Source organism: Poeciliopsis prolifica, unplaced genomic scaffold, assembly GCF_027474105.1.
Source record: "Poeciliopsis prolifica strain line A6 unplaced genomic scaffold, Auburn_PproV2 SCAFFOLD083, whole genome shotgun sequence".
NCBI lineage: Eukaryota > Metazoa > Chordata > Actinopteri > Cyprinodontiformes > Poeciliidae > Poeciliopsis > Poeciliopsis prolifica.
The window spans coordinates 344,984-358,713 of NW_026562458.1; the positions used below are offsets into that span (position 1 = coordinate 344,984).

Here is a 13,730-nt window from a genome sequence, read left to right on the forward strand (position 1 = left end):
TGCTTTCTTAAATTTGTGCAGGAAACAGAAATCAGTGTGTCCAGCGGAGTGTTTGCACTCATTTATCAGTGTGTGTGTGTGTGTGTGTGTGTGTGTGTGTGTGTGTGTGTGTGTCCCCACGGATTAGAGCGATGTTGACTCTGTTACCTTTAGCCGCTCCGTTCATTAGAGCGTTATCATTCATTAACTTCAGCTGCTAATTAAAATCCGCTCTTAATTGGCAATGCGAAGATAATTCTGTCATTTATTCTCTGGATAACAGGGAAGCCCAATAAACCTTTATTAGCTGCTTAACCAGAGCAGTTAGCCTTTTAATGAGGCAACCTGATGAGGTTTTCCTCACACACACACAGGCAGGCAGGCAGCGCTGCCGCCCTGCTGCCTGCAACAACACCTGCTGCTTTTATGTCCTAACCAAAGGTTGTCGGCTCGATTTCCACAGCTGGAACAGCAACAGAGACCCCGCCTCAAGCCCCGCCCCCTCCAGAGGCTCAGCCAGTGGAAACCAAGGCTCCAGAGGAGGAGCTGGACGTGACCGACGATGACATCACAGCAGGTACTGGTGACAAAACCACAAAACACAACAGCCTGGTTCATATACCAGATATGAGAATTACCAAAATAAAACTAAAATCAGATGATGTAAATCAGGAAGAGATCAAACTAAAACTAACCTATGCTAGGCTATGCTACTTGGAGCTAAACTAAGCTAACATGTACAAACTGAGCTAAACAACACTGAGCTTGTTCATCTGAACAAAAAGTAACTCCTAACTGATCCAAGTGGCCTGAAATAAACAAAAAGCTAAAATAATTACTGTTAATGGACTTTTTTTCTTTTCTAGCGAAAAATGAAAGTTTTATCCCATAACTTGTGATGTTTGTGGTTATTGAAAGCTAACTGATCAGTTTGGATGACATTTTTCATTTTCTGATAACCCAGAACTTTTTCTGTTCTTCCATCTGGAATCAGTTTGAAGATGTAAGGAAAGACTGAAGCAGAGGAAGTGAAGTGTTCATATCTTCCCTCTGCTGGTGTTTTGGTGCCAAGCTGAAGCTTGTTTCTCCCAGACTGCAGGCTGCAGGCCTGAGGAACCCAGAGATCTTGTTTATCACCTCTGGGCAGCTTGAACTCAGGCGATTTGCTCTGCTGAGTCTGTATTTAAGCCAAACGCAGTAAGTGTTTCTGCATCGGTGCCACTCTGAATTCCAGTGAACCTGAATGGTGTTAAAAGCCGTTTATCGGTCGCCCGTCCCACAGCTACACAGAGGGGAGGTGAGAAACGGCCGACACCTGCACCACAGGTGGAAACACACACCTTCCACTCCATTTCTCTGAATACACCGGCTCCACTTTCACCTTTTAACCTGAGCGTTTACTCACCGTGTCGCCCTGATTTATGCTGCCGTGGAATATTAGTGACCAGAACTCTTGAGCTGAAAATGGGTCTGTCTGTGTCCGATAATATTGCTGAACATTTACTGACTTCATTATGCAGCCGTATCATCATGCCACCACCACCGTGCTTCACTTTGCATGCCGACAAATCACCTGCAGCGTTTCGCCTCCTGAGACGCGAGCGAGTTTTAAAAGTCGCTCGACGAGACAAAGGAGGGAAACCTTCAAAACACAAAGACGAAAGGACAGACCTGAGACAGCCGCGCAATCACCTGGCTTCAGGCTGTTTCCACGGCGATAGACTCATCTCATCAATGTGTTGTCTCCCCGTCGCTGTCACACACACACACACACACACACACACACACACACACACACACACACACACACACACACACACACACACACACACACACACACACACACAGAGTTCAGGATGTGATGACATTTGTTGCTCGGTGCCACAGCTGCAAAACCTCAGAGACACACACACCTGGACCTGACAGTGTGTGTGTGTGTGTGTGTGTGTGTGTGTGTGTGTGTGTGTGTGTGTGTGTGTGTGTGTGTGTGTGTGTGTGTGTGTGTGTGCGCTGTAATTATGTCTCTAACAGTGTCAAGGGATGTTATTAGGATCCACATCACGCTCACACACACACACACACACACACACACACACACACACACACACACACACACACACACACACACACACACACACACACACACACACACACAGACTGTATGGGCAGGACTTATTGCTGAGAAACATCCCATCTATAAGGGAAGAGACATTAGAAAATGAATTTCACTTTTTCTAAATCACAAACCATTAATTATCAGAACTCTGGGTTTGGATGAAATTAGTTCTGCTGCAGCAACAACAGCTTTACAGCTAAATACATCCGACTGAACAACAATTACACATTAGCTTTGTAGTTGGAAAGGGAAGTCTAAATTATTTCTCTCTTTGCCTTATTAAAAGAAATGTTGCAAATTTTCTAGACATCTGTTGGAAAAAATGAACAAAATTAGATCTATTCTGACAATAATGTTCTTTAAAAACTCTTCCTATATTTAGCCAAGTTCAGCAAATTAATTCAAAGCAGGTCTGGGTGCAGAACAGTGCAAAAAGTAATGATATTTAAAGAAATAATTGGTGTTGTTACCAACATTTTCTATTTTTAGAAGATTTGATTTTGATGCTTTTACACTAATTGTGAATATTTAAAGAACTAGAATGTTTCTATCGAATTCAAACACCTGAACTGGGGCCACAAGGAGCAGGAGCCACAGACAAGCAGGCCCTGGTGACTTCCTGGAGGCGGAGTTTCACAAAGAACAGAAGCTTCTTAAAGAGACAACACTTAATTTTTCCACTTTAATGCTTATTTATGTGATTTAGCAGGAGAGTTTGGGGGAATATTTCTTTGAATATTCATATATTTTGAAGTCGTACTTTAAAATGCGTCTCATTCAGTTAATAACTGTAATTATTATTATGATTTCCTTTATGATTGTTGGATGAAGAGCAGTGTTGGTGGTTCCCACTAGAGGGAATCCTGGCTCTGCTAACTGGGACTCCTCTGATGGAGAGGTCGACCTCTCCAAGGTCAAAGGTCCCAACCACCTTCCCACTAAACGAACCCACTTCCACTGAGCTGGGAGCCATTTTTGTTTCCTTCTGGTTCCTGGTTGCTCAGTGAAACTTTCAGCTTTCCATGTTTTTCCACTACATTTTATTTTAGCCGCTAAAATCTGCTGGGATTTCTTTCTACTGTCTTTCCTCCTCTCCGCCATCTTTGTCCCTTCGTGTCTCTCCTCTGTCTTCCCCAGCGATTGAGGTCAGAGGTCAAAGGTCAGGCAGGCCCTCACCTCACGGTGTCATTAGCCCGGTTGTGATTTGGTTAGCTGAAACGCCACGCTCCCCGTCTAATCTAATCCCCCGGCCTGGGGGGGTCGGCCGGGTCAGATCGCGTTTCTCCTCAGAACAGATTGAGCTCCTGTGGAGATAAATGTCGGGAGCCGCGACTCTGAGGGCTCTGATTGTTTCCGATGATTGTTCCTGGGTGTCCCCAGAACGGGACGCAGCTGCAGGATGGGAATATTATTTTATTACAGCAAGAAGCTCCTCTCTAAATACTGGTAATGTGGAGGAATGCATCTCCGAGAAACAAACTGGAGTCGTGCTGCAGCAGTTTTCTAGAAATACCAGAGGTGAGCAGATCGATCCAAAATATTGATAATATTGATATCAAGTTGGTATCAATGTTAGTACATTTTTGTATGTAATTTCTTGACTCAAAGAAGATTTTGTTTTGGTCTCAAGGGATAATCTTTTGCAGTTTTAGAAAAAAATTAACACAAATTTCTTCATTTTTGGGTTTTGTTCATGTGACACCAGGTTCTCTCTACACTTAACCCAATTAACGATGTGACCTCAGCTTTTGTTGATTTGGATTGAAAACAATTAATTCCTCATAGCTTTCACCATTAAATACATGAGCACAAAAAGCCACAACTAATTATAAACAGTAAGCAGTAAACCAACCAATCAACCAACTGAACTAAACCCAACCAACTGACCAAACTTAACTAATTCAACCAAACCAAAATGCCAGGCTTAAAAAAACTAAAACCAAAACCTCAGCCAATCAAATGCTACGTTCCCAGAGTCTTGAGACTTGGTTGGACTTGGTTTTCAGAGAGTTGCCTTTCAAACTAAAGTAACCTGAACCAAACAGAACCAAACTGACCAACCCATCGACTAAATAACTGAAACCAACTAACCAAATGACGGTTAGTTGAACCACCAGCAGCAGCTGATTAACCAACACAAACATCCACCAAAATAATTTGAAATATTTAATGTGGATTAAAGTGTTTGGATGAAAAGTTTGACTCTCTGCTTGCTCAGAAGAGAAAGTTGGTCTGTTTCCTCGTCCTTCTGAACTTGAATTCAGTTTGTCTTGTGGTTTCTGGTGAGGACGGACCCCCTCCCCCGCCTGCCTCCATGCGGTCTAATTGAAGCCCGGCGTTCACGCTGGGCGCAGATAGCTGCTCTGTCTGTGTCTTAAGATGGTAAAATACACTTAACCTTCAGCTGGACTCGGCCCGTTGGAAGGGCAGCCACCGTTTCAGGACTCAAATCTTTTTTCTTTATCAACTTAATTGTGTTTTCAATTATTTCCCCAGATTTTCAGTCTCCTGACATTTACAGTAAGGACATGGTTCCTTTCCCCAGGCGCCGCCAGCCGTCCTTCGTCTTACTCAACGCTTTCCTTCAGCTGGGAAGGCTGGAATATTTATTCACATTTATTAAACATTTCTCTCAAAGTTGTCTCTCCTCCTGCAGCGTTTTCCTTCTTGCACTTTCTCACATCATTTCTGTGCTGCTATTGATCCCCTCCATCGGTCCCCGGTGATCGGGTTTTACCAGTCTCCCATTGATTACCAATGGAAGCAGAGCATGATGGGAAGCTGCTGGGGTTGCCTTTGTAGGAGGGAGCAGAGGGAAGGTTGTCGGTTTGATTGCCCTCAACTCTCTTTATCTCAGAGTTAAGTCTGGGCTTCATGGGTAAAGCAGCAAACAAAACTTCTCAGATCAAGGAAAACATTCAAAATGTCTCCTGGCAGGGATGAAATTCAGACGGTGAATATTTAATATTCACCGTTGGGTAGAAAATAAAAATGTATGACGGCTTCAAACACCGAGCTGAAAACTGGGAACAAGATTCTGATAGAAAGATTGAGAATCCTGTCACATGAAATGAATCCTTCACACAGTTATTTATGAACAGTAATGGATTTAAGGACTATTATTATTATTATTATCAAATAATAGTTTAGATCTGGAGGCAAATGGGGCAGGTTTGGATTTTTATCGTGGATTGGACCAGGAAATGGTTTTCAGTCAATAGAGGTTTGAGCCATGGACTTGAGTCTTGGTTGGACTTGTTCCCAGAGTCTTGAGACTTTGTTGGACTTGGTTCTCAGAGTCTTGAGACTTGGTTGGACTTGTTCCCAGAGTCTTGAGACTTGGTTGGACTTGGTTCTCAGAGAGTTGAGACTTGGTTGGACTTGGTTCCCAGAGTCTTGAGACTTGGTTGGACTTGTTCCCAGAGAGTTGAGTCTTGGTTGGACTTGGTTCCCAGAGTCTTGAGACTTGGTTGGACTTACACTTTAAAGACTTTTGTCTTGACTTTGTCTTTCTCCCAGAAACAAAACTTGACTTCTCCTTTCGCCCAAAGACTTGGTTTGACTTGGTGAAATGACTCATGAACGTCTCGATGCTCCATCGATGTCGTGTTTTATGACCCGTCATAGCTGATCTGATGATTTTATGAGTTTTAATCTCATTCCTTCTCTGTTCGTCCATCTTTTCTTCCTCTTTGATTTTGACAGTTTTCTGTATTTTCTGTCTCTCCTCATCATTTCTTTTCGTTTCGTCTTTGAGACGTTTCTGCAGACATCTTGGTTTCCGAATCGGATCAGAACAAAAGCCGAGGGAAAATAAACCGAAATATAAAGTGCTCTTTAAAACAATGTTGATGTGAATTATTAATTTTATTGGCGGAGTAAAACTTTGTCTTAAAGGTCACAGTTTTATCTGCTGAGTGACATTTCAGTTGCTTTTATGAGATGTCCTTAATTTGTCCATCCGGCCGGCTGGGCTCCACAGGTTGCTGCATTACGGCGCTCCGCCTTTCCTTTAATACATTCCTTCCTTTATGGATAATCTCATTTCTGCCAGAATTCCTTTTTCCCGCTCCATTTCTCGTTTTTATGAAGATTTAGCCGAGCGGAGGCGAGTGCGGAGGGGCGCTCCTCTGTCCTCCTCTTTACTTTATTGGGTTATGTTTTGGAGTTGGTTGGCCCACAAATAGGATTTAGATGCAATGTCATTATAATAGATCTGCTGGTCGCGAAGGAAGCCGATCGATTGGCTTCAAAAATCAATTAGTGGCTCCGCGGAGCAGAGTTCGGACCGGCGGAAACCAAACCGGCCGCTGAAGCTCCGCTGGAAAACTTCAAATTTAAGTTTGTCTCAGACGATTAGAGGCGACAAAACGATTCGGCATCAGATTGAAAGAACAAAAACACGACTTTGTTTTTTATTTATTGCTTTATTTTTGACCGGTTTATTTAACTAAAATTTTTGCATTTTAACTGGCTTTTCTTGTCTCCTTTAACTATTAAAATCAGAGCAAAGACCTGGATGAATACTTTCTGTTGCATAAGTAAACATTTTGTTATTAAATCTGCACCAGCTGCCTGGATCGTGATCAGTTGCCCCAAAGGATTTCAACTTCCTGGATCAAAGATAATTTTGCAATTGTGATTTTTTCCCCCATTAATTAGGAAACTTAATTAAAATCATGTGAATAAGTTTCTTCAGGCTGTAAGTTGTTTTAAAACGTGCAGCGCCGTCATCCTCCAGTCACTTCCTGTCTTTGTCGTCTCCGTCAGTAGTAACATCCGGTTTTTGATCATACGACTCGTGTGATCTAAAAAGTGTGTCAAAACGGCAATTTAGTCGCAGAATGTAAAAAAAAAAGATTTTAGTTGTGCAAAATACACAATTTTTGCAAAATATGAAATTTGCTGCAAGAAGTAAGAAAAATGTTTCCATTGCAGTTTTGCAAAACATTAATTTTGTGCAAAAAGAAGTTTTTTTCACAATTGCCTTGTTTCAATTAAGCAAAATTATGTTCGTAATCCCATTTTTCGAACAGAACACCATGGAATTTGGAAATGCAGCTCCTGATCTTTTTCTCTCTGGCGTCTCTTCAAGTTTAACTGCATCCGAACATCGTAAAGAACTCGGTCAGCGATTCGCTCTGCAGTTTGAGTCGGTCGGTCAGAAGCCCTTCAGTCTTTGCTGTCTTTATTCCTCACTTTCTCTGTAAATCTGAACTTTTTAGGGATTCTGGCTGGGAGTCCATCTGTAATTCTGTTATCTACTGGCCCGGTCTGGCCCAGAGATGCCATATGTAATCCATTTATCAGCTGCTGGGCCTTCTTCCAAATGACAGCTGGCTTTTAGCAATCTCATTATGAAGAGCAGCGGTATGGAAATATGTGGGCAGGGAGCGCGTCTGAAAAATGAGCAAAAAACAGGAAAAATAATATATGAAGCTCCATGGAGGCCGGCGCTGATGGGCCTGAGCGGCGGGTCGCTCCTCTGGCTCTGTGCGTCTGTCCAGGCGGATGCTTTTAACTGGAATCCATCTTGGATTTCATTCCACCTGGGATGCTTCTCGGATGTGTTTGCACAGTCAGCTGTTTTGGGATCAAATGGGCGTCTGACGGCGCTTCGTTCGGCTCCGTGTGGGACGATAACATCTCCCACAGCCGAACGCTTGGTGGCTTCAGCTGGGAGAGCTACAGCCCGGAAATATCTGTCCTGATCACAGCCAGTCCTCTAGATGGATCAGTAAGATGAAGGCCATGTTTGTTGCAAGTCTGAAGGAAAATAAAAATTCAAATCCTTTGCAGGTTTTTAACCCTTTGCATTGTTAAATTCTAGATAATTTGGCGGCGCTGCAGTCGCAGTCTGGTTGTGTCTGAGCCGTTTCTCCCTGAACTCCCAGGTGTTGAAGGTCTTTCCACCTTTCGGAAGTGAGTTCTGTGTAACTCTCTAGCGGCGGAGCGTCGCTCATCCACACGTGAAGCTTTCCATTGCGCTGCTCATTGGTCTTTTGATCCGCAGTGTGTCCCCAGCTCTTATCTCCCACTGTGCAACACACATTGACGGCCCGCGCACCGCCTCGGCCCCCCGCCGAGCAGGCCCCACCGCACGCGCCCGTACAAAGGAGGTTATTCCGGGGTCGCCTCGGCGGACACAATGGCGAGGCGCTCCCCCTCACAAAGCGGCCGCACGCGCCCAGCCCCGGCAGGAGTTTGTGAACATGGCCGTCTGGGCGTTTCAATGCGTTCCCAGTGTGACTAAAGGCTTTCAGAGCCACAATGAGGCGTGTGCCTGTGTGGTGATTAATGCCGGGACAAAAGAAGTGTGCCGCTCACTTGTTATCAGCTCACTGGAGACTCACAGGCCAGCCTGCAGCTTTTCCAGCGTCAAAAGAAAGAAATGAAAAGGTGGAAAAAAGTCTCCCTTTATCCTGACGCCATCTTTAGACGCCAGGAAACCTGCAGCAGCGGCCGCCGTGCAGCAGGAAGGGCTCGGCTCTTTGTCTTGTCTGGTTCCTCTGGTTGGTGTTTAGTTCTGGACGTCGTCTTTAGTCTCAGGGAACCCAGAGAGTCTTCAGGCTGGAGGACGGGATCCCCTTCAGCTTCATCGCCTGAAAACCACGAGGCACCACAGATCCTTCCATATGGCCCAAAAAACAGAAGCATTTTATTTCAGTCGATATAAAAATTATTGACAAGATTTTTGTCTAAATATCTGAAATACCACCAATCTGATGACGTCACCTTCCTGTTTTATCCAGTTTTATCCAGTTTCTGTTGTCTTTTAGTTTTAAGCAGTAATGATGCTCAGTGGCTAAACTTTAATCTGCTGCTGCAAAAGTTACTCCACAGGTTGTTGCTAGGCGACCAAAGAATGAGGGTTGCTAGGCTACCAAAGAATGAGGGTTGCTAGGCAACCAAAGAATGAGGGTTGCTAGGCGACCAAAGAATGAGAGTTGCTAGGCGACCAAAGAGCAAGTGAGTAAGTCTCTACGGAAACGTCAGAACGGTTCGTTCTGGTTAAAAACAGTTGAAAAGAAGAAGTAACAGCTCATGCTAGCTCTGCTTTTCTCAGTAAAGTAGTTGAAGTTTGTCGTCAGTTGAGTTTCTCTCGTAAAATCAGGACTAAGGATCCAAAGCGTTGAGATTCGGTTGTTGGTCGTGAGATTGACTCTGCAGAGGAAACCTGTGAACCGTTTCCGTTTCTCCGCCAGGCTGCCTGTCCAACCTCCCGCCAAACGCCAAGAAGATCTCCAACTCGTACGAGGAGCGGCGGAAGCAGGCCACCGCCATCGTCCTGCTGGGCGTCATCGGAGCCGAGTTCGGCGCCGAGATCGAACCGCCCAAAGGTTCGGTGCGCGCTCGACCCGGAGGAGCGGTGCCGGAAGGCTTCGGATCGACGAGCGGCGGCTCATCCAACTACTCACTCGCCCGACACACCTGTGAGTACAGAAACCTCTGGGTCAAAGGTCACCTGGTTTTTATCTAAAACGTCCCAGGATACAGTTCATAACTTCATGTACTTCAGCTCAGTTCCCACAGCATCACACATCCTCTACTCTACCTGCCTGAAGTGTTTCTGAGCTTCTAACTTTAATAAAACACATGTTTATGTTTGTGATGGTTGGACACAAAACATAAAGCAGGAAACAGGAAGTAAATAATTCCTGCAGTTAACTCTCCTTTAATGTGACACACAGTCGTAAAACATTTTCAAGAGTCTTCGATCATTTATAAATATTATAGACATGCACATCATCATTATTATCGTTTATTTATGATTTTTTTAGTTTTTTGTTGAAACAGCTGCAGTGGTTCAGGTTTTCCAAACTCATAACTCCTCAGCTCACAAACTGCAAACTTCAGTGCTGGATTAGCGGTAAGCAGAGAGAAGGGATTGATTTTCACCTGCCAGGCCTGACACCTTAAGGAGCTCTGCTCTGATTCCTCGCACACCGCCGCGCCGCACACCGCCGCGCCGCACACCGCCGCGCCGCGCCTCGGCGGGCATCAAACCTGCACTAAGTAAGGCCGCTCTTCCGTCCCGCTGCTCCCGAGCTCTGATAGGCTGCCTCGGGGGGCGTCCGCCCGGCGACAGGACCTGCGCTCCCACTGATAGGCTGTGGAGCGTGAAGCCGGCATCCAGATCACCTGTGTGGAGTCAGTGAACTCACTTCTCTGACGGAGAAACTGCAGGCGGAGAGTCACACGGTTTGAATCATTTCCTGATTCTTGACGCTTTGACTCTTTCTCCCAAACTGACGATATGAAAGCAGGTCCAGGTTCTTCCTGTGAATGGTTCCTGGTGCCTCACTGCGCTGAGGACTTTAAACAGTTTTATTTGATGGTTTAATGGAGCTTCAATCAAACCATGAAGTCGTGTTTCTAGAGGTGAGCTCTTCGTCCAAAAACACAATATTTTAAAGATACAAGATAAAATATAATAACCAGACTATAAATGGAAATAAAAACCTGATATAATCGAACCCTGTAAACAAAGTTTGATTATTTGCTTCGTGCCGCCGGCGTGGCGATGTTTCCCTCCAAGGTGAGCGCGTCGTGACTGCTGCGTGTGGCAGGTTTTGCTTTTAATTTTGATTGATACCTTCGTATTGATTTGAATTGGGCGTGCGCTCTCGCCATCAAAAGCAATAGATTAAATCAAAGATTGATTTTTGCGCTCTGACGTTGCTGTAGCTAGCTGGTAACGACAAGCAACACTAGCTGAAGGCTAAAGCTGCAGCTTAATGCTTTCTGTCACCAGAAAAACAGCTCAGATGTTATGGTTGAATCACAGAAGTGAAGATTTTGTTCCAGTTCCAGATTCCTTACTGGGAAGAGGCGGGACTGTGGGAGACCAGCAGCCGTTGCCTTCCTCCCCCTCCGTCACGCCGGGCGGTTTCTGGCCTGCAGAGTCCTTCTTGTTTTGTGTGTTTTCTGGTTTCTGGATGCAGCAGCCGCCTCTGCTGATGACGCTGGTTTTCCAAGGTCTCCTGAGTCCGTGTGGACGTATTGATCCGAGAGAGATGAGGGTTTCTAGAGCAGCGGCGCCTGAGGGCACAAAGGTCACTCAACACTGAGATTTACAGACGCCCTCCATCTTCCAGCACAATCCTTATAGATACTGAAGAATTAGAAATTTCTCCAGCCTTGAAATTAGGAATAATTGTTGATTATTACCCCCTGCTTTGTGCTTTAGTTTTGGATTCAGAGGAATTGTCAGTTTTCGGTCTTTGAGGCCTGTTTTCAGCGCACCATAAAGAAAACACAGGATGCCTTTAAAGCCCAGACACCCTAAAGGATGATTAAAAACATGTTGTCCTCTCTCTCTCTCTCTCCATACCTTCCTCTCCGTCTGTTTGCCTGTTTTCTTCCCTCCTCTCTCCAGTTATGAAATTGAAAGATGGATCGCTGTTGTTGGTGTTGCTGGCGAACGGCGCAGGCTGTGATGAATGAGAGCTGTCTGCCCAGTGAAAGGCAGGGTACAGTAGTCCATACAGCAGGGCAGAGATTGATGTTTTCACAGAATGAGAGGGGGAAATGTTGGGGAGATGGAGCGGAGGAGAGGAAGGATGGACGGATGACAGCAGGAGGAGCGCTGGGCGGTGAGAGGGACAAACTGCACGTCAGAGTTTAGTCTCTGCTCACAGGTAAATGTCAGGAACCTGGAGCCCCTCCGGAGGCTGTTTGCTGCAAACTGTGGCATTTTCAAACATTCATGAGAGCTGATTGGAAATTGAGTTTCACTTCGCAGTATTGGAAAGGCAGCGATTAAAAGCAGGAAGTCAAATAAAACGCTTTTAATTTGAAACTTCGTTGGCCATGTTCGGGATGGATCTTGATTTTTGAGGCCTGGATGTTAAGATGTTGATTTCAATTCATTAATTACTCAGAGTTTAAGTAAGAATCACTTTTTAAAAACATCCTAAGCTGGAACCTTTGTTTTGTGTTTCTGGTACAACCGTATTTCTGAAGCACAAGCAGATGAAGCTGCTCCTCTCGGCCCATTGGAGGATAATTAAAACAATCCGATTGGACGATGAAAAACACTGTTTTTGTGCTAAAAGCAGTTAGCTTATCACCAAAACCATTCAGCCTAAAATAGCGTGTCAATGCTAAACATGCAGCAGCTAGCGCTAATGTCAGCTGCTACATTTCTAAAGAAGGTCGTGAATGATCAGGACTTCTTAAACTGAATGATTACAGACTCTGCAGTTAACTCAGGTAAAAACATTGAGTCCAACCGCTAATGTTTTGCAGCTACCCAGAGTAAAGCTAACAAGCTAGCAATAGATCAAGCTAACAGCTACCATAAGATAATAAAAAATAGCTAACAGCTACCCAGAGTCAAGCTAAGAGTAACAAATGGTGAAGCTAATAGCTACTCAAAGATAATTTTAAATAAGTCCAGCTAACATAATTAAATTGAGATCATTTAAAGCGTTTAAAGTCCTGAAATGAACGTTGCTTACATGCTACATTAAATATTCCTGCTACTCTTGTTTGTCACACTCCTCTGTTTTCAAACAGTCACCATGTTATTCCTAAACTTATTTTTAACCTAAATTATTTTTTATAAATTGTTATCTTATGTGACTCGTCATTCGGACGTGATGCTGTTAGTCTGGCGGTTTGGTGTTTTCCCGTCTCTCTGTAGCCGGTCTCATCCAGCTTTCATCCACTAACCAAGTCCCCGCATTGATTTACCTTCAGCTCTCATTTAGGCTCAAACGCAGGCAGATAAAGAGGGAGAGGGCAGCTGGGGAAAGGAAGCACAAAGCCTGTTAGCGCTCGTTTCAGGCTGCTAAATTTTAGACGTCACTAATCTGTCACTATTTCACACTCACTTCTCTCTGCCTTCCTGCCTTCCCTCCTCTCTTTAATCACGCTGCGTCTGGTGATGAGGCCGGTTTACTGCCACCAACAACTCATTAAGACGAGGCAGATTTATGCATCGGATCAGTTTGGTGCAGATTAGAGGGAATTTCTCTGAAAAACATGACAATTTATTTTAATTAACAATTTTAAAAATGAAAACACAAAGATTCTGCACCAGCAGGATGATTGGGAACGTTCTAATTTCCTTTGTGATTATTTTTTTATTCATAATCTATTTTATTGTTTTTTTAATTATTATATTGTTCCTTTTCATTTTCAGAATTAAAGTTTACTGCTTTATTACCAAGATGTTACTTGAAAATTATCGAAAAAAAACAATTTTATTGTTTGTTGCAATAATTACTGGGACAATTTATCATGCAGCAAAATTCATCAAGACGGGCTTCGTAAAAAAAAGTCTAATTAATAGAAGTTGTGAAACAAGATGGCCGCCCTGGATGCCTTCACTGATCTATGGAAACCCAATAAGTGCAAAATGAGGTAAAATTAAACCTTTGATGAGTCGTTAACACGGCCCATGCTCCGTGGAGGTGAAAGGTTTTTAAAAGCTGCTGATCGTTTCTGGTTTGTCTGTCAGTGCAGCTGCAGTAACGGCCTGCAGCTGAATGTTTCAGCCGCCTGGGTGCAGAAATAAACCAATAAGGAGGGACTGGATTGCCATTTAAGGAGGACTGGGGGATGAAATGCCAGGAGATCCGGCTGATGTTATTAGCTGTGCGTCTCTGGAGAAGCGACGACCTTTAGA

General features: G+C 44.2%; 1 protein-coding gene across 1 annotated transcript in view; it reads left to right on the top strand.

The window, feature by feature from the left end:
- The window catches only part of LOC129353080 (WD repeat-containing protein 7-like), a 55,043-nt gene that overhangs the window by 26,079 nt on the left and 15,234 nt on the right, over positions 1 to 13,730 (top strand). Inside the window, 2 exon segments of the mRNA XM_055022280.1 lie at positions 443 to 556; positions 9,301 to 9,528. Coding sequence (XP_054878255.1) covers positions 443 to 556; positions 9,301 to 9,528 — 342 coding nt within the window.